This window comes from Podarcis erhardii (assembly GCF_964252035.2).
Source record: "Podarcis erhardii genome assembly, chromosome: 14".
Lineage (NCBI taxonomy): Eukaryota > Metazoa > Chordata > Lepidosauria > Squamata > Lacertidae > Podarcis > Podarcis erhardii.
Window position 1 is genome coordinate 1,444,631 of NC_138503.1, and position 26,781 is coordinate 1,471,411.

At 41.8% G+C, this 26,781-nt stretch overlaps 1 protein-coding gene across 5 annotated transcripts in view; it reads left to right on the forward strand.

Annotated features, from left to right (window-relative positions):
• The window catches only part of LOC309328751 (neuronal acetylcholine receptor subunit alpha-7), a 95,898-nt gene that overhangs the window by 56,017 nt on the left and 13,100 nt on the right, over positions 1-26,781 (forward strand). For 4 of the 5 annotated variants that reach the window (XM_081839078.1, XM_081839081.1, XM_081839082.1 and 1 more), the window contains 3 exons: positions 3,904-4,013; positions 23,665-23,744; positions 25,958-26,125. In XM_081839078.1, coding sequence (XP_081695204.1) covers positions 3,904-4,013; positions 23,665-23,744; positions 25,958-26,125 — 358 coding nt within the window. The remainder of the gene's footprint in view (positions 1-3,903; positions 4,014-23,664; positions 23,745-25,957; positions 26,126-26,781) is intronic. The other variant, XM_081839080.1, reaches the window with a different exon arrangement.

A 26,781-nucleotide genomic window follows, 5' to 3' on the forward strand; every position in this document is an offset into this window, starting at 1 on the left:
TTCCTTTGTCGACTTCTGGGTTGGCGCCATCGCCGAATGGCGGACTCCCTCCGAGCTCCGGAGGGAGCCTGCTCGGTAGGGGCTGGGTCCTGCCACGCCGGCGACGCGGGGACCCTTAAAAACCATGGGCGCTAAAACCCATGGACATGGTGACTCGGCTGGCACCTTTTGAGCCCCCCCGACCCGCGAAGGAGCCTTTTTAAAGGCTGCGGAACGGGTGACACGGGGGTGGTGGTGCTTTGAGTCCTCCGCTTCCCCTGCCGAGCGAAGCCGCATGCCATTCGACGGAGAGCGCTGACTTCTTCCATTGGAAATTTGGACTTAAAAGCATAACCCGTGAGTAATCGGAACTTGGATTAAAAAAGGCGAGAAATTTTTAAAGAATTCGGAACGAGCGGGGGAGGTATAAAAAGGAAGTCAGCCCCTCCCCTGTTGTAGAGGAGCTAAAGTAAAGGACTTAACATCTAAGATTGAGCGCAACCTTATTTTGATAAAGTTATGAAATTTCGCGATGGAAAATTATAAGATTGAGCTGGAGGAGAAAAGTGGAATTTATTCAAAAAGCAACCCCCCCCCCCCGGAACCTGGGAGCGTTTTAGTTAGAGCGCCGGGAGAAGACAAGGAGAGGTTTTGACAGCTGTCAAAGAGCTGTCAAGGCAGAAGAACAAAAATGAGAACTTTGTTACGAGGACTTTGCCAGTTAAATTTGTTACAAATTGGATACAAAATGTTTAAAACAAGGAATAATAAGTTACTTTGACTGGTGGACGTGATCTGGAAGGGAACTGAGTTACTACAATCCACCTAGAGGAGCCGAGGGATATTACAAGTTGTTGGCATCGAATTTGACAGAACTTTTTATCTCCTGGGAAACTGCAGAAATGGAACATTATTTTGGCTACAGAGGTTTACACACTAAAGTAGACAATAGACTTATCTATTGAAAAATGGAAGGGACTTGGCATCATGCTTCGTTCCTGAATAACAGAGCCTCTGCAGTGGAATTTAGAAGCTTTTGGAATTAGAACATTTGTGCAGGAAAACAGGAAAAGAAAGAGGAGAGAGATTAACAAGAACAACAAGAATAATAAGAATTGGACAAAGTTGGAAGTGGGAACATTTGGGACATCCAGATTTGAAAGGTTTAAGAAATAAAATTGGAGTTTTACTCCCAAGTATATAAAAATCTGGATGGAAAAAATGGGCCTTTTTGAGATAGACTCCTTCCAAGATTGGACATTTAAAATTAAAGAAGACTGGTAAAGGACTATGGTTTAAATAAATGTGGGAGCTCCAGGAAGACATCAGATGTTGATCAATATGGGGAACGCAACCAGGAAAAGGGGGAGGGAAATTTGGAATCCAAAGGCTGCAAAATCATATTTTATTTTATTATATTTTAATCTATTATGTATATTAAAGGGGGGAACGCGCGGAAGGGAATAGGTCGATCTTAGGAGATGGGAAAATATTTTTAAATTGGGTTAATGATAATAAGGTTAAAATTTGGGATAATAAATTGCTGAATTTATTTGTAAGAATTGGAATAGAAGAGGGGGAGGGGAGGGGAAGTCCTGGAAAGATGTTATGGAAAATAAGATCTTAAATTTTGATGTTTTGTTTTTTTTATATTGTTATAATTGGAAACTCTTAATAAATATTATTAAAAAAAACAAACAAAAATTTTCCTTTGTCATCCGCTGATCTTATTTTTATCTTTCTTCCTTTAAAGCTAAAAGATAGGCCTTGGGGAAATTCCCACCTAAAAACAATTCTATTCCTTCTCAGCAGGGCAACCAAATCTCCATAATTGGACCTAAGGTCCAAAAGATGTTTTGGAATATCTTTAAATATTTCCACTTTTGACTGATGTATTTCCAAGGTCTTCTGAAAGTGCAGGCTCAAAATTTTGTCTCTCTCCTCTTTTGTTTGAAGGGTAATCAGACAGTCTCTCACCCTGTTCTTCCCCCCTCTTCCAAGTCTAAAAGCACTCACTATCTTAAATTCTTCTTTCTCCAAGTCCAAATCCCAGAAGTCTGCAAATTCCTGCATAAGAAAGTCTATCAGACTGTCCTTCTCTAATTCAGGCACAGCTCTGATCCTCAAGTTCGTTTGTTTCTCCTTAAGTTCAATCATAGAAAGCGTCGACCTGTGATCCTCAAGTTGCCTCTGTATGTCTGGTATCTTCTCCTCTACGGCGGCTGCTTTTTCCTTAGCTTCTTCAGCAGTCTGTCGAGTCAGAGTAGATTCCTGTAGCAATTTCTCAATAGTTTCTGTATTAGTATTCACCTTTTGACCCAAATTGTTGATGCTTATAGTGTTTTGATCAATTTTAGTTGATGCTTCAACCACTTGTTTACTTAATTTTTCCAGTGATTCATTTATCTTACCTAATGCAAGTGCTAAAACTTCTTCAGATTACATAGCTTTTGACTTAGGTTGTGTAAATGCAACCGCAGATGAGGCAGGAGGACCAGATGTTGATGCTCTTGGCTGAAAAGATTTCCCAGACCTTGTTGTTTTGTCTTGGAGCCAGTCTACTTTTTCTTTTCCATCTGCCATAACACTTCAGCTGAATGCCCAAGGTCAATCCCACGGCCACAATTTGTTTTGAAGTGGAAAATTCCCCTGGCCCAATTATTGTAACAATTTCAGAAACTTCCTCTAGGGGGACACAGTAACAGTCTGTACTTGTTGCATTAAATAGTAGCACTTTTTAAACCCCCATTTCACAAAGTAAAAACAGTTTCAATTTCAGTTACTTTTCAGTTACTTCCCCTTCTTTCTAAGATCAGGAGGAAACAGCCAGAAACAATGTATCTCCCTTGCAGAGCTGGATGTCAAAAAGTATTCTATTCACAAACAGTGCATTTCACAATGCGGCAGTCTTATTGTCCATTGGCAGTCCATTCCCAGGTTTGAGCAATAGATTTTTATTTCCTTCCCTCTCTCTTGCAGGCAAATATAGTCCAAACCTCTCCCCCCTCCTCTCCTGCAACCAAGGGGGGAATTCACTTATTTTGATGTTGGGATTTTAGTCCTTTCCGATCAACTTTCCAAGGCTTTGGCTTACAACTTCTTTGCTATTTACAAAAAGCGGAAGGTGGACTTCCTGTTTATGCCTCCCTGCTTCGGTACCGAATTAGACCTTTTTTTCCTTCCTTTTTTCAATTTATCCTACTCACGGGTAGTTGCTTTTGTAGTCAAATTGTCACAGGAAAAAGTCAGCGCTCTCCGGTAACGGCTGTGTGGCTTCGCTCCGTGGAAGCAGCAGTTGACTCACAGCACCGCGCCACTCACCCACTTCGCTCCGGAGCCCGTAGTCGGGTTTCCTTGCAAATTGGGGGGGGGGCGCAAAGGGTGCCCGCCGAGTCCCATGCTGACAGGCTTCACCCGCCTGTGATTTTTGAAGGGTCTCCGCTTCGCCGCAGCGGTACAGACCCGATTTCCACAGAGCTGGTCCCTCAAAGTCAGAGGGAATCCGCCATTACCGATGGCGCTAACCCGGAAGTCCCTGCTAGATGAACAATCTGAGGCAGCTTCCTATTTCCTCTGTGGGACCTTTAATATATATATTCCAATTTCATGCTTGAGATGGCACAAACTGTAAGTCACAAGCAGAGTGGCATTTCTTTTACAGGCTGCTGTGTGCAACTGGGTGACCTAAAAATGAAATTTTAATGCCTTCAGTTGTTCTCCCAACCCTCTACCCCTGCCTCAGTTGCTAAATGCACAATTTGTAGAATCTGGGGCTTTTTTGCAAGTAAAATGCCACTTCTTGAGAGTTCCAGGCAAGACATTCATCTGAGTCCTAACTCTGCCATACTCTGGAAGGAACAAGCTACTGCTAGTAGAAAATTAAATTAACCTGTGTGTGTTTGCTTATTATTCTTAATTTTCCAGTACTGGACAGACTACTATTTACAGTGGAATATGTCAGAATATCCTGGAGTGAAGAACGTCCGTTTTCCTGATGGCCAGATATGGAAGCCGGATATCCTTCTATATAACAGGTAGGCTTACATGCTGCAAAAGGTGGGAATTGTTGTTGTTGTTGTTATTATACATAGTTTTCATACCCTGCCCTTACTCCAAGATAGGAACACAGGATAGCTGATGACATAGAATATGCAACAGAGTACAAAAAAATATACAATAAAATCAGTCTCAAATCCATGATCAAAGACACTTTAAGCACAAATCTGCAGCATCAAGTAATAAGTACCATCTCTTTATGTTCTACTGAGCTGAATACAGCTTCTGGGAGCTCACAAACAGGACTTGTAAGAAGGGCATTTGCAAGGGCATTTTGAGAAGGAGGCCTCACTGTGTGTACAGGGCCAAGAAACATGGATGGTGAGGGAGCTGTTGCAGTGACCTACCACACCTGTGCCATGTTTCTATTTCTGCTGGCGAAAGTGCAAAACTATACCTGCAGCAAGTGCAAGCTGGTTGCCTTGCTGGAAGAGAAAGTACAGCAATCTGAGGTCTGCCTACCCACACTTCGAGCTACTGGGCAAGATGAAGAAATTATCACAATACCAGAGTGGACTGTCTTGGGACAGAGATGCAGGGCGTTCACTCCATGCAGGAGACAAATCCCTGGAAGAATGTGACACACAGAAGTGGGACTGTCAGGAGCCATGCTGTGTCACTGTAGTTTCAAAATTGATTTCACCTCAGACACCTTGCTGAGGAGCAAGGACAGCAGTTAGTTCGGTATTTTTATTTATTTACTAGATGGGGGGGGGCAGCTGCCTCCTGGCTTTATCCATGCTTCCAGGTGATGTTGTCAGAAAAGATTTGGCTTCTTGGACCATGGTCCCAATTCCATGAGGAACAACATCTGGCAAGATATAGGTTGTATCTCACAATGGTTGGCAAGAATGTGTTTGCTAAGACTCTTGTGAACCTGATCAGGAGAGTGTTAAACTAAATCCTGAGGAGGAGAGAGACAGTATTACAGATAAAAGGGGAATACCTTGTACCGGGAATAATAGCTTCTTTGATGCACAGGAAAGTGAGGTGCTGCTGCTGAAACCTGCTAAAGGGCAGGAAACTGCAAGAAGGAGGCAGCTGGAGGGAACAACTCATGGTTTCAGTTGTCTCTACACAAATGCACAGAGTATGGGAAACAAGCATTTGGACTCTTATTACAGGATGGCAAATATGACCTGGAGGCATTGCTGAAACCTGGTGGGATGAGACTCATGACTGAAATGTAGGAATTGAGGGGTATAATCTGTTCAAAAGAAATCAACCAAACAGGAAGGGAGAAGCAGCAGCATTATATGTAAGGGATGTGTACGCTTGTGAAGAAATCCAATACCTGCAGCATGGAAGGCAGATAGAGAGTGTATGGGTAAAAATTATGTTATATCATGTTGTTATTATTTATTTTTTGTAAGCCATTTAGGGATTCACTTGAATGAAAAATGACATAGAAATCTAATAAATCAAATAAAATAAATAAATAAATAATCAAAATGGTGTGCTTACGGGGGAGTGTGTGTCTGCTGTAGACCTCCAAGCCAGACTGAAGCGCTATGTCCAAGCAATTTTTTATCCCTGTGATTTCCCTAGGAAAACCCTCATTTTCTCACTAAATTGGTGGAAACAGCAATCTATGGAAAACCTGGTTGCCATTTCCTCTGATTCAGTGATAAAACATGGGCTTTCCCAGGGAAAGCACCAGGATAAAAAGCAACAATGCTTGGACAAGGAGTTTTAAAGCCGAGGCCTGTGTGGAAGTCTGGAAGAGTCCTAAGTGTGCTCTTTCAACCTAGCACAGCAAATCCACTTTGGTTTTGAAAGTGATGAGTAAATGCATTGAAAAGTGTGGGATGAATGAATGATGATCAGGAACCCAGATAAATACCTGCAAGCAAATTAGGATGTATAAGTTCCTTACAAACAAATGACAATGAATTCTCAAGAACAACCAGACAAAGCCTACCCACCATGCAAACTTCATACAAGCAGTTCTGGATGAAAGCCGAGTAAACAGGTTGTCCAGAGAAACTGGAACTGCTGTTCAAAATTCTTACTTTTTTGAATTTTCTGATGCAGTTTGACAACCAAAAATGTGTAGTTCAGGACAAAGAATGCACAAAATGTATACTAGTGCCACTGGTGTGCAAAAATGAATAATATTGGGGGAAATGGATTGCAAGAATGCATCTGTTGGACAAAAATGTGTGTGTTCAGAGAAACGTGCATGAAATTTTATACAGATTCTCATGTAGCTTTTTTGTTTTTTTGTAAATGCTTTTTATTAACTTATTATTACAGCACATACACACACGGCATGTGGAAAACAAACTACAAAACTACAAAAGAAAACACAAAATAAATGAAAAACATATAGTGGTACCTCTGGTTACATACTTAATTCGTTCCGGAGGTCCATTCTTAACCTGAAACTGTTCTTAACCTGAAGCACCACTTTAGCTAATGGGGCCTCCTGCTGCTGCCACGCCACCGGAGCACGATTTCTGTTCTCATCCTGAAGCAAAGTTCTTAACCCGAGGTACTATTTCTGGGTTAGCAGAGTCTGTAACCTGAAGCGTATGTAACCTGAAGTGTATGTAACCCAAGGTACCACTGTATACCCATATATCTGCGAGTATCTGCATGCGGACTTATGTTAGCCAATCTTTAATTCTTATTCTAATTCTAGTAGATTTCATTCCTCCCCAATGCAGGTCTGATTTTAAACTCGATAAACTGTTTCTTTCTCATTTCGTCTTTTCTACCCTTCTCCATATGTTGTATTTGTAAACCATATTTTGTTTTGCAAAAATTATTCCAAGCAAGTCCAGGTTTTAATTTGAGGGCACTGTTTTTGGTTTTTTAAAAAAATCTTTGTACTTTCCCTGCTCTTTTTGAAATTTTTGTTTAGACTGTTCCCTAATTGCATCCGTCAGTTTTGCCAACTTAAGGTAATCAAATAATCTCTCTTGCCACTCTTTTGTGTATCACTCTTGTGTATCAGAGTGATAAAAGCTTCTTCCCATGATTTTGGTCTTTCCCCCTTTTTCAAAATTCCATTCATGACTTTTTTTCATCAGATCTGACAATATGTCTTCTAATTTTTTGTAATACACTGCAGATAAACCGTCTGTACCTGGTGACTTTCTTGTCTTTGCTTTGGAAATTGATTGTTGCACCTCCATCATGGTTACTGGGGAGTGAGAATATATTAGGAAAAGTGAGGGCGATTTCAATAGTAAGGTTTCAGCTTAAGACTGGACCCCCAGAACAAATTAAGTTCGGAACCAGAGGTACCACTGTATTCCTTTCTCTCTCTCTTCTTTGGGTTATATTTTGTTGGATGTAGAAGCCTTGAATCACCGCTTTGCTTGCATCCCATACGGTATTTATATCAGTTCCCTGGTTTAAGTTGTTATCAAAGTATTCTATTGAAATCACCCTCACTTTTCCTAATATATTCTCATTGTTTAGGATGTTTTCATTAATTTTCCATCTTCTTCTTGTTTTTCTTTTTTTTTTATAAATTTTTATTGAGTTTTCAAATTTTTTTAACAAACAAACAAACATATAAAGACAGAACAAAACATACATAATTTCATAACCTTACTTTCATAACCTTCTTTCATTGACTTCCCCGCACCCTCCCTCCCACATTCCAATTTCATTGATTATCTCAGCAAGTTATTTCCTCTCATCCCTTAAATATTTCTTGTCTTTTCTTAAAATTTATCACCTATGCTTGACCCATTAGCTTATCCAATTTTACACAATAAATCATTTCTCTAAGGACGGCCTAAGTTTTTTCCCATAAATTCCTCCCTTCCCATATTACACCTAAAATCATAATATAGCAATTCTAAATCTCAGATTTCAGTCATTCTACTCTCCCCTCCCTCCCTGCCCCGGTTCTGTCCCTTCCCAAACCAATGTCCCAATAAATTGGCTGCTTTAGCCCGGGTTTCTCACATCAGAGGCTCTTAAGCCCCAGTTAGTCTCTCTCCACCAGTTTTGTTGATAGTCCATTTTGTTGGCCCTCTCTTTTTGAGGAGGTTCTGTCACCAGCCCCTCATATTTTTCTCCTTCCAAATCAGTCAGTATCAGTTTCTGCTCAGGACCACTCAATCTCTCATACTCCAGCCAAATGAAGAAGTCCCAATCAAACTTGTTTACTCTTATATAGTCCAGTATTCCAGTTATTTCAGGGACTTCTTCCTTTCTCTTTCTCTCCTTTTGCAGATTTGCGGTCCACTTGTCATTTCCTTTATATCCTTTGTTCCCAAAAGTTGCCGGCTTTTGGTTGATTTTTTCCACCTGAAATTCCTCTCCTTCTTCCTCTTTCTTTTCCCCCAATTCCGAAGTTATCTCATCCTCTGCAGCTGCAGAGTTTTTTTCCACCAGCTTTGTATCATTAGCAGGGTTGCCCAGTTCCAAACCGAAAGTCTCCAGTTGTTTACTCATTGTGGTACTTTGCTCTTGTAAAGTTCCCACGAGAAAAAACATCCTTTCAATCTCTGCCCATAGTTTCTCTTCTGCAGCCATTGCAATATCTTTAGTTCCCTCCAGGGGGATTTCCATCATGATCTTATTCCAACAATCCGTTACTGTTGTTCCCCGCTACTTTGTTATTCCCAGTCACTTTGTTTCTAAAAGTTCAGTTTTACTGTAGCTCTTTTAGTCCAAGAAAGTACTAACAATACGGTTCCAAATCTTTACCACTCGTTTGACAGCTCTTTGACAGCTGTCAAACTCTTTGTTCTTTTTCCTCGGGCTCACACGCAGGGCGCTCCCGGGTCCAAGGGGGGGGGGATTGCCAAGAAAAAAAGGCTTCCGAAATTCTACTCTTTTCCACTCCAGCACAATAACTTTGTAATCCAATTCATGAGAATGTCTATTTAAACACCAAAGTTTTTCCGCCTTAGTGCTCCTCTCCTTGCTTTGAATCTTTCTGTGGGGGGGGGGGGAGTGCGGACTTCCTTTTAACACACCCCCGATCGTACTCAATTTTAGGTATAAAACTTTTAGTGCCAAAATTTCCTTCTACTCACGGGTTATTTGTTTCAGTCCAAATTTCAGGAAGAAAGATAGCGCTCTCCGGTCATGGCTCGCGGCTTCGCTCCGCCAAGGCAGCGATCGACTCTCAGCGCCACGCCACTCTCCGGTCCACTCCGTAGCCTTTAAAAAGGCTCTTCGCGGGTCGGGGAGGGCGCTTAAGGTGCCCACCGAGTCACCATGTCCGCAGGCTTCAGCGCCTGCGGTTTCTGAGGGTCCCCGTGTCGCCGGCACGGCAAGACCCGTCCTTAGCGGAGCCGATTCCCTCCGGAACTCGGAGGGAATCCGCCATTACCCGTTCGCGCTATCCCGGAAGTCCCTCTTCTTCTTGTTTTTCTTCCTTCTCTTATTTCCAGCATAGTTGGATTGTGATCTGATAGTGTTTTTGATTGAATTTCTGCTTTTTTATCTTTAGTAATAAGTTTTTTGAGACCCAAATTTTATCAGTTCTCCCTGCAGAATGTTTTGCTTCTGAACAGTGTGTGAATTGTTTCTCATTTGGGTGTTTAACTCTCCATGCATCTTGAAGACTGAAGTTTTCTACCAGTTGGAAGAAGGTTAACGGTAATCTCTCTTCTATACTTTCTCTCTCTCGCATTGTGCTATCCATATCGAGTGAGGTAACACAGTTTAAATCTCCTAATAATATGATCTTTTTGTCACAATAGTCCAGCAGTTTATCCTCCAGTTTTTTGTAAAATTCCGCCTTCTTATCATTTGGTGCATAGATTCCAATGATAATTATTTTTTCTTTTTGATATGCCACTTTTATTGCCATCATTCTCCCTTCTTCTTCCTTAAATAAAGGCTCCAGGTTGAATCTTGAGTTTGCATATATAACTACCCCTCTTTTCTTAACAACATCTGAGGAAATAAATTCATCAACTAGTTTTTTTATTAATCAACACTCTTTTATATTATATTATATCCCATTTATTTTTTCAAAGTAGATGGCGATGAAGAAGAAGAGTTTGGATTTGACATCCCACTTTATCCCTACCTCTCTAGGTTCCCCTTTTCCCCACAATTCTGCCCTCCTAATGTCTTACAATACTTCCTCCAAAATTTCTCTACCTCACTTTCTGTTGTAAATCTTTTTCTACTTTGCTTAAAGGTAAAGGAAATATCTTCTGGAATTCCCATCTGAAGGGGGTGTCATTCTTTTTCAATGCCTCAGCTAAGTATTTATATTTTACCCTATTCTTTAGCAATCTTGCAGGAATTTCTCTTAGTATTATAATATCTTTATCATCAATTCTCAGCCCCCTTTTCCTGTTAGTTTGTAGGATTTTATCTTTTAGAATTCTTGAATTCAAGAACACAAGACAATCTCCTGGCCATTTATTGGACCTCACAAACCTTGATTTGACCCTGAACACTTTGTCCATACAAATAGAGAAATATTATTCTTGGATTTGTAGCCATTTTGCCAGCTCCTTTATTATCAGTTCCTCGATACTCTCTTCTTGTCACTCTCTTATTCCTCAAAATCTCAGCATCCGTTCTCTCTGTTGCATCTCCTGTGTCACAACTGCATCCAGCATTGTTTCTTGCATCTTTTTTTAATTCCACAAGATCTTCCTTCATTTTCTCTTGGCTTTTCTTCATCTCTTTGCACTCATTCTGGTTCTTTTTCAATGCTTTGTCCGACTTATTGGATTTCATTTTTAATTCTTGCCTATCTGTGTCTAATTCCTTACTTTTGTCAGAGAATTTTTCAATCTGTACAGAGAGGTCCAGAACTATTTTTGAGTTCTGCTCTATCTTATTTCCCATTAAATCTAATTTTACATCTAACGCTTTCATATTTTCATTCATCTCTTTTTTCATACCCAGTATCAGTTCTTTAATATCTATTTTTTTAAAAATAATATTTATTAAAATTTTCAAGGATTACAAAAAGCAAAAGTAAAAACAATAACAATAACACCAGACAAAAACAAGACAACACATCACAACACAACAAGAAAAAAGAGGGGGGGAAACCACAACTAATCTTCCCAACTTATTTTTCATTCGCTTATTTCCTTGACCTCCTCACACCTCCCTTTTTTGTATTCTAATTCAATTATCTATTTCAGCAAATCCTTTCCATCTTTTCTTATTTTTGTTCTGTAATTAATCTCAATATAATATAACGTTACTTTCCCTCCTTTCACCAATTTTTTCTTTTTTCCTTCTTCTTCCCTTAACCTTATTTTAACATTAAAACTAAAATGCTTGTGTGTGTTTAATTCTTTATAACATTTCTGCTAAATCCATAAACTATCAATCCATCATTTTTCTATCACTCATTAATTTTGCAATATTTCTATATATAAACTTTAAATTTTCCAATCTTCCATCAACTCCTCTCCCTGGTTTCGGATTCTGCCAGTCCTTTCCGTCAATTCCATTCCATCAACCTGGGGATCTTACGTCTGAGGCTCTTAACTCTTTTCCATGTCCCTTCTGCAGATCTTCATATCCTTTAATGCTTGGGTGCAAGTCTCGAGAGAGCTCCATCCTAACATTACTTTTATTCCTTCTGGACAGTTCAACCAAATTTCCATCGTTGCTAGGGTCTGAACAGTGTTTCAGAACATATTTCAAAATTCCTCCAGATCCAAAGGCCCCCAAAACTTCAATCTCCTTCAAATCCAAGTCCATATCCCAAAAGTCAATTAATCCCTGGATTAATTTTTCCAACTTTCCTTCTTCAGTCCAAGCCGGGATCCAATCCTCAAAATCTGGCTTTTTCTAAATTCAATCATAGAAGGCCTCGATTTATAGTCCTCAATTTGCTTCTGTAGAACTAAGGATCCCGCTTGTGTTATTTTAGGTTCAAAAACAACAACTTTCTCCTTTTCCTCCACCATTTGTTCTGCCAGGGTAGATTCCTGTGCCAGGTCCTGAATTATTTCTGTGTTAGCTCTCACTTGTCCCATATTAGTCACTTTCTGTTCCAAATTATCCATTTTAAAAGTCATATCATCCATCTTTCCATGAATCTCTTCCAGCAAATAGTTCGTCTTGCATAATGCAGTCAAAATAGCTTCTCCTATCAACATTTTGAATGGTCCAAGGTCAATCTCTGGTTCTCAGAATCTTTATCTTGCAGCTGGAGGCCTCCCAGTTACACTCAGTTCTTTAATATCTAAATTGGGCTCAATCTCTATTGTGGAAGGGCTTCTTGATTGTGTTCCAGGTGTTGCCGAGGTTACACCTGTTGCCAAGGTTACACCTGTTACCTGTTTTTTCTTTGTTGTCATGTTGCTATTTATGTATTATCTATATGTTCCCCTTGTGAATTGGTTCTTTAATACCTTATTCTTTTCGTGGTAGTTTTATAATTAAGAGTAAGAAAGTGAAAAGTTTCTTCAAGTTCTCATCCTATGTCTAATCTAGTTTTCTATGTTCTTTATGGTTTCTCCCTATTTTCCTCCTCCTCCTCTTGCTGTCTTCCCTCTATTTTTATTATTTTAGTCTTGAATTATGGAGAGAGCTGTAGCTGAATCGCTCAGGCTTTCGAGGCATCTCATAGAAAGGGAAGGCTGGGGTTCTCCCTCTCTCTTGCCACTTTACTAAGTGCAGGAGCCATTGAGAAACCCCTTTTTGTGCCGCTTGGCTCGGTCAAAGCTCAGAATCCTTTTCTGAGCCCTTTTAGGGGTATTGTGTTGCATTCACCCCCCCCTTTCACTCTTTTCTATGACTGAGTCATCCCGACAAGCTCGCTGGATGAACTCACGACCTTTATGTGATCGCGACTGATCCAGAAGTCTCTTTAAGCCTCACATGCAGCTTTTTAAAAAACTGCAAAGTGATGCGGAAATGAGATTAAGTGAATTGAAGATTGAAAAAAAATGAGGGATTGAGAGAAACTGAAATTAACACATCTTTCTATCTCTACCAGTGGATAATCAAGTTATGGTTTGGCAAACTGCACAGAATTGTCGCTTAATTGTGCAATATGGTTGCTGTTATTATGATTCTTTCCTTTCAGCCTTAATCACAAAGTCACATTGCATTATGAGAAAGAGCACTTAATTTTGATTCAATGTAATTCACGTCTATACCAAGAATGTCATTTCCTTAATATAACGCAAACAATCTCGCCAGAAGAGGCTTTTACACTGAATAATAAACATGTACCTCATTTTTGAACTAGAAAATCTCATTAGAACTTCATAAGATTTCCTGCAAAACATTTTACACAAGTGGCCCTGGGTTCAGATAACAGCTCCAAGACAAATAGAAGTAATTCATGTCAATTTTTCTTTTTTTGAATGTTAAAGTATGGTCCACAGCTCAGATGCAGAGCACACACTTTGCATACAGAAAGTCCCAAGTTCAACCCCTGGTATCTTCAACTGACCAAAAAAATAAATGGTCTGGAAACCAAGCCTTATGAGGAAAGGGTGAGAAAGTTGGGTCTGTTTAGCCTGGAGAAAAGAAGACTAAGAGGTGATTTGATGGCCACCTTTAAATATCTGAAGGAATTTCATGTCGCAGATGGAGCAAGCATGTTTTTGCTGCTCCAGAGGGTAGGACCCAAAGCAATCAATTCGAATTACAAGAAAGGAGGTTCCAACTCACTGTTAGGAACAACTTTCTGATGGTAATAGTTGTTTGACAGTGGAAAGGACTCCCTCAGAAGGTGGTGGACTCTCCTTCATTGGAGGTTGCTAAGCAGAAGTTGGATGGCCATCTGTCAGGGATTCTTTACCTGTGTTGTGGTTCTGGACAGCCAAGAGTTTTTTTTTTTTTTTAAATGAATATTTATTGGCATTTTCAAAAAACCACACAAAAACAAAAATAGACAAGAAATAACAAAAATACAAAAATCAAAAACTTAAAAAACAATTAAAAACGCATAAAATTTCAGTTACTTATTTTCATTTGACTTGTTTCTCAGACCTCCTCACACCTCCCCTTCTTGTATTCCAATTTAAATTATTAACTCAGCAAATCCTTATTACTTATTTCTCAACTTTAACTTAATAATTTATTTTAACATGTTGTTATTTTACTTTTCCTCTTCTTCCATTTCCTCAATTTATTTCTGCAAACCTTATTTTCATTTAATTTAAACCATTTTAAAAACCAATTTTAACTTATCCAAACTTAAACATCAATGCTTATACATCGTTACTCATTCTTAAACATTTTTCCTAAAGTCGACCAAAATTTCCCTTCCACGACTTTCCCAATTTCCATACTGATAGCAGAACAAAATAAAAACAGAGCAAGTTATAATTATATACCCTTTGGATTCCCAAACTCCACCCACCCCTTTCCCGGTTTCAGTCCCCAACAAGTGTCCATCAGTCTCAATATACTGTTTAGCCTGGAGATCTCACATCCGAGGCTCTTAAATCTCTTTCAATTCCTCTCTGCCGGTCTTTTGGATAGTCCTTAATGTTAAACCCCAAATCTCGGAGAGGCTCTGGCCCAACAGGATCCATATTTCTCTGGACAGCCAAGAGTTAACACTCCAGAAGCGTTCACTGGGTGCATTGCCCACATGACCCGGGCATTTTCCTTTGATCTGTGCTCTGTGGGGGCTGAGCTCTCTCTGGAGAGCAGTCTGTCTGAGAATGTGAGGCAAGGTAGTTTCGTTTTTGTTAGAGACAGTGTGCTGCGAACATGCAGCTAAATTCTGTGGGTTTTCTTTTCCGTTTGTTATGCTTCTAAATAAAGAGTGTTAGAATAGAAGCACTGGTGTCGAGCTGAGTTATTGAAGACACCACGTTGACACAGAGAAGCCATTTTACTCTGTGTGTGAACTCTGCTATTGTCCGGCAACTGAGAAGAGTGGCAGCGCGCAAGTGGAAGCGTGTGGGCGCCATTGGAGTTTGTCGGAGTGGCAGTAAATCAAATTTATCGCAGGACTGTTGCAGCAGACTCAGTGGGTCAAAGGATTTACGACCCACAAACTTTAACAACCTGGGATTCCTGCACTGCAGGGGGTTGGACTAGATGAACCTTGGGGTACCTTCCAACTCTACAATTCTATGTAGCAGGCTGTGTTGAGATCTGGGGTGGACCGTTCTCTGCCTGAGACCTTGGAGACCTGCCACAAATCAGAGAAAACATATGGATTACCCACACTTGTTTTTTGCCCCGCTCTTTCTAGGCACATGTTCAGTATCAATACACCAAGCTCTCCCCGTGAAAACCTGCTCTTTAGCACTCAATTGGAGCACATTTGAGTTTTCCATGGATTGCCGTTTGCTCCCATTGAGCTTTAAGGAACGTGTTTTCCTTGGGAAAGCTCCAGAGGGGGGAAGGGCTGCTTGGACATGGACCTTTAAAGTGTGGAGCATGCCTGGAAAGAGCAGAGGAAAGGTAAGTGTGGATAAGCCCTCAGTACAAGCCTGGTTTATATGTCAATATGTTTGGTGAGGCTGATGATAACCATAATCACAAATAATGCATAGTTTTTGTATTGTATTGTTTTGTTTATAAATTATAAACTGGGGATTCCATAGCAGTGCACAAAGATATTAAGCCAAGCCTACATTTGTGTGCCCCATTCTTAACCCTACTTATCTGGGAGTGAGCCCCATCAAATCCCGAAGGACTTAGTTCTGAGCATTGCACTGCTTGTTCTTTGGGGTTATTAACTGTGCTCTTATGTGTTTACCTTAACGATCAGCATCTATCACAGAAGGCTTAACTGAATGAAGAGGGAGGGAAAATTCATTGCTGAAATGCCCCACTTTTTAGCCTCCCTGTTGCTCCAGCTCAGTCTGGGTGAGCCTTTCTGTTAGGCAGAGTGAGGCAGCAGCCCCAGGCAGCAGGAACTCAGTGGCAACTTGGTAAGGTTTGCAGTCTAGATATAAATTATTGCAAAATGGAGGGGATGGTCTTGTCCAAGAGATAAGCCCACATAAGTAGTGCTTAGATCAGGGGTCAGCAAACTTTTTCAGCAGGGGGCCGATCCACTGTCCTTCAGACCTTGTGGGGGGCCGGACTATATATATTTTTTGGGGGGGGGATGAACGAATTCCTATGCCCCACAAATAACCCAGAGATGCATTTTAAATAAAAGGACACATTCTACTCATGTAAAAACACGCTGATTCCTGGACCACCCGTGGGCCAGATTTAGAAGGTGATTGGGCCGGATCTGGCCCCCGGGCCTTAGTTTGCCTACCCATGGCTTAGATGGACACATGATCAAACAACGCTTCAGCTTTAAATATCTGGGTATGTGACCCCCCCCCTCTTGGCAGTTGGAAATCCCTTACAGAGGCAGCTTGGAGGGCAGCTACAGCAGTTCTATACTGATCGCTCCTGTGACATGTACAAGCACTGGTGGAGGAAGAGGGGATGGGGGGAGCACACTGCCCCGGGCAGCGCGATCCCGGTGGGGTTCCATAGTGGCTGCCCCCCCATGCTGGGTGCCCTGCCCCCACAGGTGGCACGCCCCGCCCCCAGAACGCACACCCCACCCCTTTGGGTGGCGCCCCCGCTCCCACTGCTCTCTGCCACCGTGTACAGGTTGTGCTTCTGTAAATACTGGTAGATGGGAAGTGCAGTTATTGGGATGCAAGAGTTGGGTGCTCAGCATGGAACCCCTGTGCTCTTTCAAACTTCCTTGCTGAATGCTGAGAAACGGCAAAGCTCTCTCCCTCCCTCTGTGTGTGCACATATATAAAAACATCTGAGGCACATCATTAAAAAACTTATGCCATAGCTTCCCCAAAGCTGCCTTCTCATCTCCTGCTGTTTAGCTGGCAAATTGCCCTTTGGAAATGATGTTCTGCATTCATGGCTGTCCATGCTCATTTATCTTGCCAAGCTGGACACTGTATCCATGCACAGTGACTGATATTTATGCGCTGGAGAGAAGTGCCTGCCTTGTGACTGCATTTCTGAGAGTGGGATTAAGCTTGACAGGGTGCTTAAATATTCCCAGGTCGCTTGTCTTCTTGCTTTTCACTCTTTTGTTCCCTTGTACTCTCCAGGGACTTTTTGCATGCAAAGCAAATGCTCTACCACTGAGCTACAGCTACAGTCTGCTCAGGAAGGGAGGTCCCTGAAGACAAGGACCACCCTAAACCTGGAGCAGACACTGCCTGGCTAACATCCTTAAAGGTGAACTACCAGAACTGCATTATAATTTGGAGCCTGCCTTTGTGAGGATACAGAAAATTTGCTTTCTTTGGTCCTGCCTTGGCTAGAGTAAAAACATAGAATAATATAAGCTTTTTGGGGATGTCAGTTCTTCTTGGGTAGCCTTTGCAGGATCAAAGGGATCCCTGCTTCTCTTTAGCAATTCAACACATTTCCATAGCAGCATAGCCCTTGATTCATCTGGAGTCTGTGTTCTGCACTGAACCGTTTTTTAATTTATTACTGGCTTTGAATAGCTGAAGATCAAAAGCACCTGTTAGTTTTCATATGATTTTACATGCTACCTTTGGTGAAAGCGAAAGTGCCACAGTGCAAGTGGGGGTGAGGCTGCTTTAAGATTCCCATTCATCCTTCATCTTAGGCTGTGAGTGGATTGGACAGCAATCCCTTGCCCTCTAACAGAGAAACAAGTCCCTTTCAGCTTGGTGGGGTGCACAAAAAAACCTCAGCTGCAGCCAGGCAACAAGCTACTTAGTGCAAATTTGAATGTGGGGACCCTGGGAACAAGGTGGGACCTTGAGCTGGTCACTCTCTCTCCTCCTAACTTACCTCACAGTGTTGTTGTGGGGATTAAATGAGGACTGGGAGAACCATGTATAGCACCTTGAGTCCTGCAACATCTGGAGAGCCACAGGTTCCCCAGGCCATGTTAATACCAAGGCTCGGGAACCAGTGACACTCCAGATGCTCCAACATCCTGTCATTCCCAGCCAGCATGGCCATTGTCAAGGCAGATGGTCAGGGATGATGTTCATAAGCTATCCCTGTTTTAGATAGAGGAGGATGGATTCCTTCCTGCCTCTGCTAAAACTTTTCAAATTGGTACTGGACATTTCTACCTATCCCCTTCTCCCATCGAAGCCCAACCCTCTAGCATTGGCACCGCGTTGGCTCAACAGGGCTTTGAAGAATGCTGCCCATCTTATCTAGGATCTGTGTCCAAGACTAGAAGCACTGTTGATTGGACACTGCAGTTGAGGAACCACGCCAAAGGCTCTGAGCAACTGACACTATCTTCCCTTCTCCTGGCATGTCCCAGGTCCAAGACTGAAAGGATAAAACAATCAAGACATCTGTTTTTGCACCACATCAAAAGTATGCTTTTCTTCCACCGTTTTTCATCCATTGTGGTGCAACAACTCTGTGGTCACCCTGCTGCCTTGTGGAGGTTTCAGTTCTCTTTGCCATATGTCTGTTGATTGAATGCATCCCTGCTGGGTACAAAGAAACCACATTGCTTCTCTCCATCTCCCATCTACTTAGAATAGCCAATATGTCAGCTGCAGCTGCGCCTGCCTCCTCCTTCCATACACCCACTTGATTAATGTTGCTCTTCCAGGTGGTGTTGACTCGTAATATTGCTTTCACTGTGTGTGGAGAAGATGGGTCTTCTGTCACCCTCCTGAATGCTCCTTCTCTCAAAGCTGACAAACCCACTTTGCTTTTGATATACTCTGAGAACCTCTCCCTGCAGTGTGCTTTATGTTAAATGATTTGGGATGAACCCTGCTCTAAGGTTCACTGTGCCTACCACGTCCATCTGTCAAGTCCAATGGCTGTTTTAAGCTTAAGCATTTGGGTCATGGCTTGGGTTCTGCATAGATAAATTTTGGAGGAGAGGAAATCAGAGTCCTCTGAAACCTTTCAGGTGTGAGATGGGTTAGCAGATGTTCATAGCAGGTGTTCTGTTCTAGATTAATCTTGTTGAAATCATTTGCCCCCTTGTAAATTTGGTTTCTCTCCAAGTTAAAGAAAACTGAAGGAATACCATAGGGGCTTTGTGCATTGGTCAACCTCTACAGTGATACTGAGACAGTGAAACACAGTAAAGTACACAACTTTTGAACACAGTAAGAAGATACAGTTTTGACTGACAGGCAGAAGACAGTGTAGAGTCATAGAACTGTAGAGTTGGAAGATACCCAAGGGTCATGTAGTCCAACCCCCTGCAATACAGGAATCACAGCTAAAGAATTCCTGACAGCTGGCCATCCAACCTCTGTTAAAAAACTTCCAAAGAAGGAAAGTCTATTATCTTCTGAGGTAGTCTGCTCCACTATCAAAGATCTCTTACCAGCAGAAAGTCCTTCCTAATGTTTGGTTGGGATCTCTTTTATTGTCATTTGAATCCATTGGTTTGGATTTTATGCTCTGGAGCAGCAGAAAAGAATCCTGGTCTATTTTCCATGTAAAATCCCTTCAGCTGTTTGAAGATGGTCTCATAACTCATAATTTATCCTGAGTGTCTGGTACTCAAACCTCCCTGTATGCGGAGGTTCTGTTTTTGGTTTACTATGGTTAATTGCATTGATAGATCCATCCTATATAAGAATTGCATTTGCTGGATCTGACAAGCACTCTGCTTCTCTTTGTGACCAAGCTGATGCCTCTAAGAAGCCCACAAAGAAGGAGGGGGAAAGATTTTCTCTGGCTATTAGTCTTCAGCCACTGCAGTTCAGTGACATAAAGCCTCTGATTATCATGCCTAAGGCCCCATTCACATCATACATTTAAAGCACAATATTCCTCTTTAAACTCTTATGCCTTCCCCCAAAGAATTATGGGTGCTGTAGTTTGTAAAAGGTGCTGAGAGTTGTTAGGAGACCCCTTGTTCCCCTCACTGAGCTGCAGTGGTTTAACAGTCAACCCCTCTTCACAGGGATCTCTGGGACTTATAGCACAGGGAAGGAAATAAGGGTCTTTAACAACTCCCACCACACTTTACAAACTAGAGCTCCCAGAATTCTTTGAGGGAGGCCATGGCTGTAGGGGATGATATTAACTTTGTTGCAAAAATGGATTGTTGCTTCAATCAGCCCAGGTAAGTCTATCCTACAGGAGGATTTAAAAAGGAACAATGGTGGTTCCAAGCTAAACGCGTGCCTATGCTAAAGGCATTTTGGCAGGCTCCCTTCATTTCTCTCCAGTAATTGTTAACATGCACATTTGCCAATTTGTCAACTTCTACAAGGGTCATTTCTGAAGGGTTGACACTCTGATTTTTTGGAGTCCCCTCCATGTGGCTCTCAATCCCATTAGTGGAGCAGACACCCAACTGATGAGCGCTATGGCATGTGCATAGAGTGGATGGAAGCTGAATTCACCAAGTCACCTCTGTGGTTAGGAGTGTCTTATGCCAGCTTTGTCACTCCCTGCCAGAACTGAACCACTTTCTTACATGTCCACCATGTATCTGGATTAGAAGCTAACATTCTGCACCCTCTTCAACAGTTGGATGAGTAGGAGGAGCTAATATGCACTAAGTAGAGGCATGAGGTGCCATTTTTGCACTATTCATAAATCAGTCCAGATTTTCGGTGAAATGTTTGCGTGACCAAGCTAGGGCACCTATGTGTGTGCGTGTGTTAAATCTGCTCCACTTCCATAAGAGTCTTTTCGGGAAATGATACCCAGAAACACAGAGCGACCAATTTCTTCTTAATGGAGCTTCTCAAAGAGTCCTGTGCTTCTCCAGCTGTGAAATCAGAAGAGGGCAAAAGAAATGTAGGGGGCGACCACACTTGAAACACTCTGTGTACTGTTCTCTGGCCACCACACCTCGTGTGTGTGTGTATGTGTGTGTGTGTGTGTGAGAGAGAGAGAGAGAGAGAGAGACAGCGAGAGAGACATCTGGAAAAGTTGCATAAAATGCAAAAGAAATAATCAGGATGCTGGAGCAACTACATCAACAATAATTGTTTTATTTGGAGCGTTTTAATTTAGAAAAAAGGCAAGAAAGTGGGAACATGATAGAAGTGTCCATGCATGGTGTGGAGAAAGTAGGCAGAAATAAGTTTTTATCTTTCCAAAGGGGGGTGTATGTCATCCAATGAAACAGACAAAAGGAAGCACTTTCTTTGCATAGTGCATAGTTGGACCATGGAATTTTCCACCACAGTATGTACTAGTGGATATCAACAACTTGGCTTTAAAAGAGGATTAGACAAATTCATGGAAGATAAAGGCACTTGATGGGATGGCATCACAGGAATCTTTTGTGCAATATGGGGTTTGTACCCACAACACTGAGAGTAAGAGTCTCATGCTCTACTAACTGAGCTCAAGTGCAATACCGTCATACCTTGGATCCCAAACGCCTTGGTACTTGTCCGTTTTGGCTCCCAAACACCAAGCGAGTGTTCCGGTTTTCGAACGTTCTTTGGAACCCTAACATCCGACAGGGCTTCTGTGGCTTCTGATTGACTGTAGGAGCTTCCTGCAGCCAATTGGAAGCTGTGCCTTGATTTCTGAACGTTTTGGAAGTTGAACGGACTTCCGGAACGAATTCTGTTCAACTTCCGCATGTACCACTGTACATGCTTTCCCCATCCTCATTTAATCCCCCTAACAACCCTGTGAGGTAGGTTATAATGAGTGGCACCAGGAAGAATTTTCTGACTGTACTTCCAGGAGGAAAAGATCCCTGGCTAGTTGTTGGCAGAGATACGGTAATTATGTGGTGATTAATGACAACCAAGACATAAAGGGAGATAGGGAGATAAAGGGTTAACCTCACATGCTCTGAAGAAGACTGTTCTTCAAACTGAGGACAATAGGTTTGTGCCCAGACACCAATAGTCTTGAAGGTTAGCATCAGGTCAGCTAAGCCTCCCCTGTTTTAACTACTTCTGGTTTTGGACTAGCTGTGATTTGGGTAATCTGTCTGCCAATTAAACTTCACCTAGAAAGCAAATTGAATGCTGGCATAAACATACATTAACTAACATTAACCAGCAGGCTGAAAAATAATATGAAAGTGTATCTAATTATTTGAGATTAAGAAAGATTACAAATGGATAAGGTTTCTCTGCTTATTAAGAATGGTTATTTTATATTACTTTGAAAACCATCCTTTCTTTGGGATGCTGGCTACAGAAGTGAAGCTACATTCCTGAGCATGGGAAGCCACTTCTCTCTTAAAGAGACAGACACAAGTTTTCAAGGCAGAGACGGTTAAGGTGGAGACCAATATGGCAAAGATATTGCCCAATATCCCACTGTTGGTATCATGTGACAATTATAGGATGAGCAACTGAAAGAGCTCAGAGCTAATATGTGTAAAATGCTCAGACCGCATAATAAACCGGGCCTTTGGGGGAAAATACTGATCAAGATTGCCTGGGCAGGAGAGTGAAATGGTAGCAGAGGATGGAATGGAGAAGACCTCCACCTGCCTGGAGGAGTGAAATAGACAAATGTCAGAGTTGTGATGCCAGAGGAGTGAGATGAAACTATTGACAGAGATAGTAAGAAACATCTTGAGATGGCAGAGATCGAGCCGAGAGAGAAAGGATCCTGTGTACAAGTTGGAGTGACTTCAGAGGAAAAACCTGGCAAGCCTCTAGCAATTATTCTGGAAAAATAATGGAAGAACAGGAAATGGGAGGAACTTTTTTCTAAATAAGGATGGGAAATCATGACCAACAGGAAATGGGATTGGAAAATATGGCATGAATGAATGAATATACAACAAATAAATAACTATTGGTTATTATCCTAATAATGGGTGTTGGAATTCCTTGAAGATAAAGCCATTATATTGGACTGGAAAAAGACTATTCTCAACATTTAGCAACAATAACAATTGAAGAGCCCCCTTTGGACTTTTTGTGTGGAAAAGAAAATGAATGGGGTTGGAGATTAGGAAAATACTGTCTAGCAGATTGAGGAACAGCTGGATATTGCCTTGGAATATAGCTGGATGCCATTCTGGAGTGAAAACTTTGAATAACTTACACACATAATTGACAGATGGTGAATCAGAAGTTCTCTTTATTTATTTTCCTTCTCTCTTGCTTTCCTTTTCTGTTCCCTTTTCTTTATTTCTTGTGCCTTTTCTTTCTCCTATGCATTCTATTTGCCTATGTTTTGTTTTTTGAGGTCCTCTATTCTGGGTTAAGGAGAGTACACACAGGAAGGTGATGGATGTTGGGTGAAAGACCCTTCGTGAGAGGCAGGGAAGGGAAGATTTCCCAGGGTGGGAGAAGAAAGGGAAGCTCCCGGGTGAGAGGTGGGAGGGGCCACACCCTTTGTGTGAGACAAGGGTTAAGATCTACCTCTGACAGAGGGCTTTGTATTTTTTTCTTTTTTCTTTTTTATTTAGACTAGTCTGTTTTTTATTGTAATATATGCTGAAAAGTTTCAATAAAAATAAATTAAAAAGGGAAAACTTTATGGCTGTAAGCTGTTTGACAGTGGAACGGACTCCCTTGGAATGTGATGAACTCTCCTTCCTTAGAGGTTTTTAAGCAGAGGCTGGATGGCCACAAGTCAGGGATGGTTCAATTGAAATTCCTCCATTGCCTGCATTGGACTCCTGAGATCCCGTCCAGCTCTGCAGTCCTATGATTCTATGAGTGGCTTCCTGGCCAAGTGGGAGGATTTGATACCTCGTTTCCAAGTTCCTAGTCTGAGACTCAAACTGCTTCACACCTTGCAGTAAACCATCTTTTATTTTTAAACTGAAGGACTAAATTTGCTTTTCTTCATTATTCATTTTAGTGCTGATGAGCGCTTTGATGCTACATTTCATACCAATGTTTTGGTGAACTCGTCAGGATACTGCCAGTATCTCCCCCCAGGTAAGAATGGTATTTTGCCGGGTGGAAATTCTGCTTTGCAGGGACCCTGGTGTGTTTTCATAGATGAGGAGAGGAGATCAGAAATCAGTCAGACAAGAGGCAGACAGAAGTCCCTTATACAGCCATAACAGCTTTTGCCACCACCTCAGTAATGTCAGGATGGAAGAAGAAAGACATTCTTCTTTGGCTCAGATTAAATGCAACCCAAGATAGAGAAAACTCAAAGCATCAGTGGTTGCCTTTTTATTGAAGGTAGTGCTGTGCTGAACCCCCCCTTTCCTACCCAACCATTCCCCATCATTTAATGAAAAATGAAATTGCATTCAAAAATTATGCAAGGAGAGAGAAAATTTAGTTGATTGGGTTGGGTGGAATATTTTGTTTGTGTCTCATGTTTGTCATGTTTTTCTTTTTCTTTTGAGGTGGCCAAGGGGTGTTTGTGACTGTCCTTCCTTTCATTCTTCAAATCATTTCGCCAGCTCTATGCAGCCTTCCTGGTGCCCATGTGTCAGTCAAATCATGAAGTGCCTCCTTTTTCAGATCAGGAAGTCTAGACAGCCAGGGAGGCTGCAAAGTGCTGGGGAAAGACCACTCCCACTCCTGGGGTGAATTTATAAGCCAGTTCTTCCCCAAACTTCCCCCTCTTCTTCCCTCCCTATGCAGTGTGGGTTTTGCTAGTCACCCGTAAAAGGGACTGAGTAGGATTTTCTTTTTTATAGCTCCTCATTGGCCTTGGAATTCCTCTTTTTGCCTGCTTCATACAGTTGGGAGTAATGTATTCAGAATGGCATCTAATTTCTTTCCATCTGGTGTCTGGTTTGAGTAGGAAAGAGAAATTAAAGATCTAGTGGGCTAAAATCCTGAGGCATTTATGCAGTGAGGGCACTATTTGGCCACCCTGCACAGCATTTGCTTGGCGGGTTATCAGGGATGCCCTGTGGGCTTTGCATGTGCACCAGGATGAATGATATGCCAGCAGAGCCATGATGTGCTTGTCAGGTTAACAGACCCAAGGTCTTGGCAGCAGGGAGGAAGAATTCGCTTGAGCCCTTGCTGCGTGGTCACATGAGACACCTGGAAACATGCCCAGGAGTTGGGAGGGAGATGATTCCTCCCTCCTTAGGGAACTTTTCTGCTTGGACTATGTTCAATTTTGGTGAATGGGTTTTTTTCTGCAGATCCTCTATATTGCTATGTTTTAAATGGATATAACCTCTCCCCACTTTAGTCATTGTGCCTTGGGTCTCCTTTATGGGTGTGATGGAAATGCTTCCTGGAAATAGACACACATGCAAATACCTTGGTCACAGAATTCATCTGCAATGAGCAGATGAATTTAACATTATCCCCAATACTGTATTCAAAAGAAGCTAGAAAGATTTCAGCACAAGTGAGAATGCTTTCTTGGTGGTGGTGGCCCCCAGATTGTGGAACGCCCTCCCTTCTGAGGTGCGCCATCATGGAACCGTTTTTGGCATCATGTCAAAGTGTTTTTCTTTACCCAGGGCTTTGGGTGAGTGGATGTTTACCCTGTTGGTGTGCTTGGGTTGCCCTCCAGTTTTGCTGCCCTTGCAATGGTATCAAGCTTTGTAGTTTCAATGAATTAGTTTGAACAGTTTGTATGTTGTTTTAAGTTGTGATATTCCATGAGCCATTCAGTGATGGACAGGCAATAAACATACATAAATAAACCTTATGAGAGTTCATTTTCTAACCATATGAATTTTTCTGGCGTCTCAATTCACACAAGATCATTTCAGTGTGTTGAATTCACTGAAGGTGTGAATCAGTCACAACTGCAAATAATCATGTGAAGTGATGCCTTTGTTCCTGCAGCTGCAATGGATCTGTGAGGTTCACATTTGGAAATACCTGAGGTTGAGCATTTATGTGCGTATGAAATAATTCAGTGGTGGCTGGGTGGCTGGGTGTAAGTGGAAATGTTGTTTTGTGAAATAAAAGCGAAATGAACAACAATCCTCAAATGAGAGAGTACAGAATGTCACTGCTTTGATAACGACGGTGCTGACCTTGATACCCTTATTTTCATTCAGCTTTGGGGAAAAACACTTTCAAGCAGATCAGTTGTTTTAAATGTCAGAGGGTGGGGGGAATTTCCTGCGAGCAGCTATACAAAAGGGAGAGAGAGAATTGCTGAGAAATGTCTGCTCATATATATACATATATTCCCTTCATCCAAAACATCCATCTAGGAATATTCAAGAGTTCTTGCTCCATAGATGTGCGCTGGTTTCCTTTTGATGTCCAGAAATGTAAATTGAAGTTTGGATCCTGGACTTACGGTGGATGGTCTTTGGATTTGCAAATGCAAGAAGCAGAAATATCTGGATACATTTCAAATGGCGAGTGGGATTTAGTCGGTAAGCTGTATGGATATTCCTAAATGCAGTTGCCTTCAGTTCAGTCAGGGAGATTCGCTTCCAGAGATGGAACTGATGTGCCTTAGAATGAACCTTGTCAGTGGCATCGGGATACTCTCTTGGGTCCTGTTTAAATGTTTAGCTGAGCCTTTTTATGTCAATCTTCAATTCCATCTGAAACACAAGTAGTGTTAGATCATTGTCATCGTGTTCACACACATTTCTGTTCCTTGGATTTTCAGATTGCAGGAAAGTGCTCCAAGGATTAGGGAAGGATCACAATATTCCTTGAACAATACGAGGGTGGGCCAGTCCTCTCTCCTACATGTTTAATTTAAAAATAAAATAGGATGCTAGAGTGCTTTGCTGGAAGAACCTTAGAAGAGCCTGCTGGATCAGGTCAATGGCCCATCTCACCCAGTATCATGTCAACATGTTTTTCTTTGCCCAGGCTCTTCTTTACTTAGATGTCTGTCGGAAACCCTCAAGCAGCACTTGACCACAAGAGCCCTCTCTCCTCCTGTGATTTCCAGCAACTGATATGCAGAAGCATTGCTGCCCTTGACAGGAGGCAGAGCATAACCATCCCTGCTAGTAGCTGCTGAGAGCCCTCTTCTGTGTACTGATCTAATCCTCTTTTAAAGTCATCCAAGTTG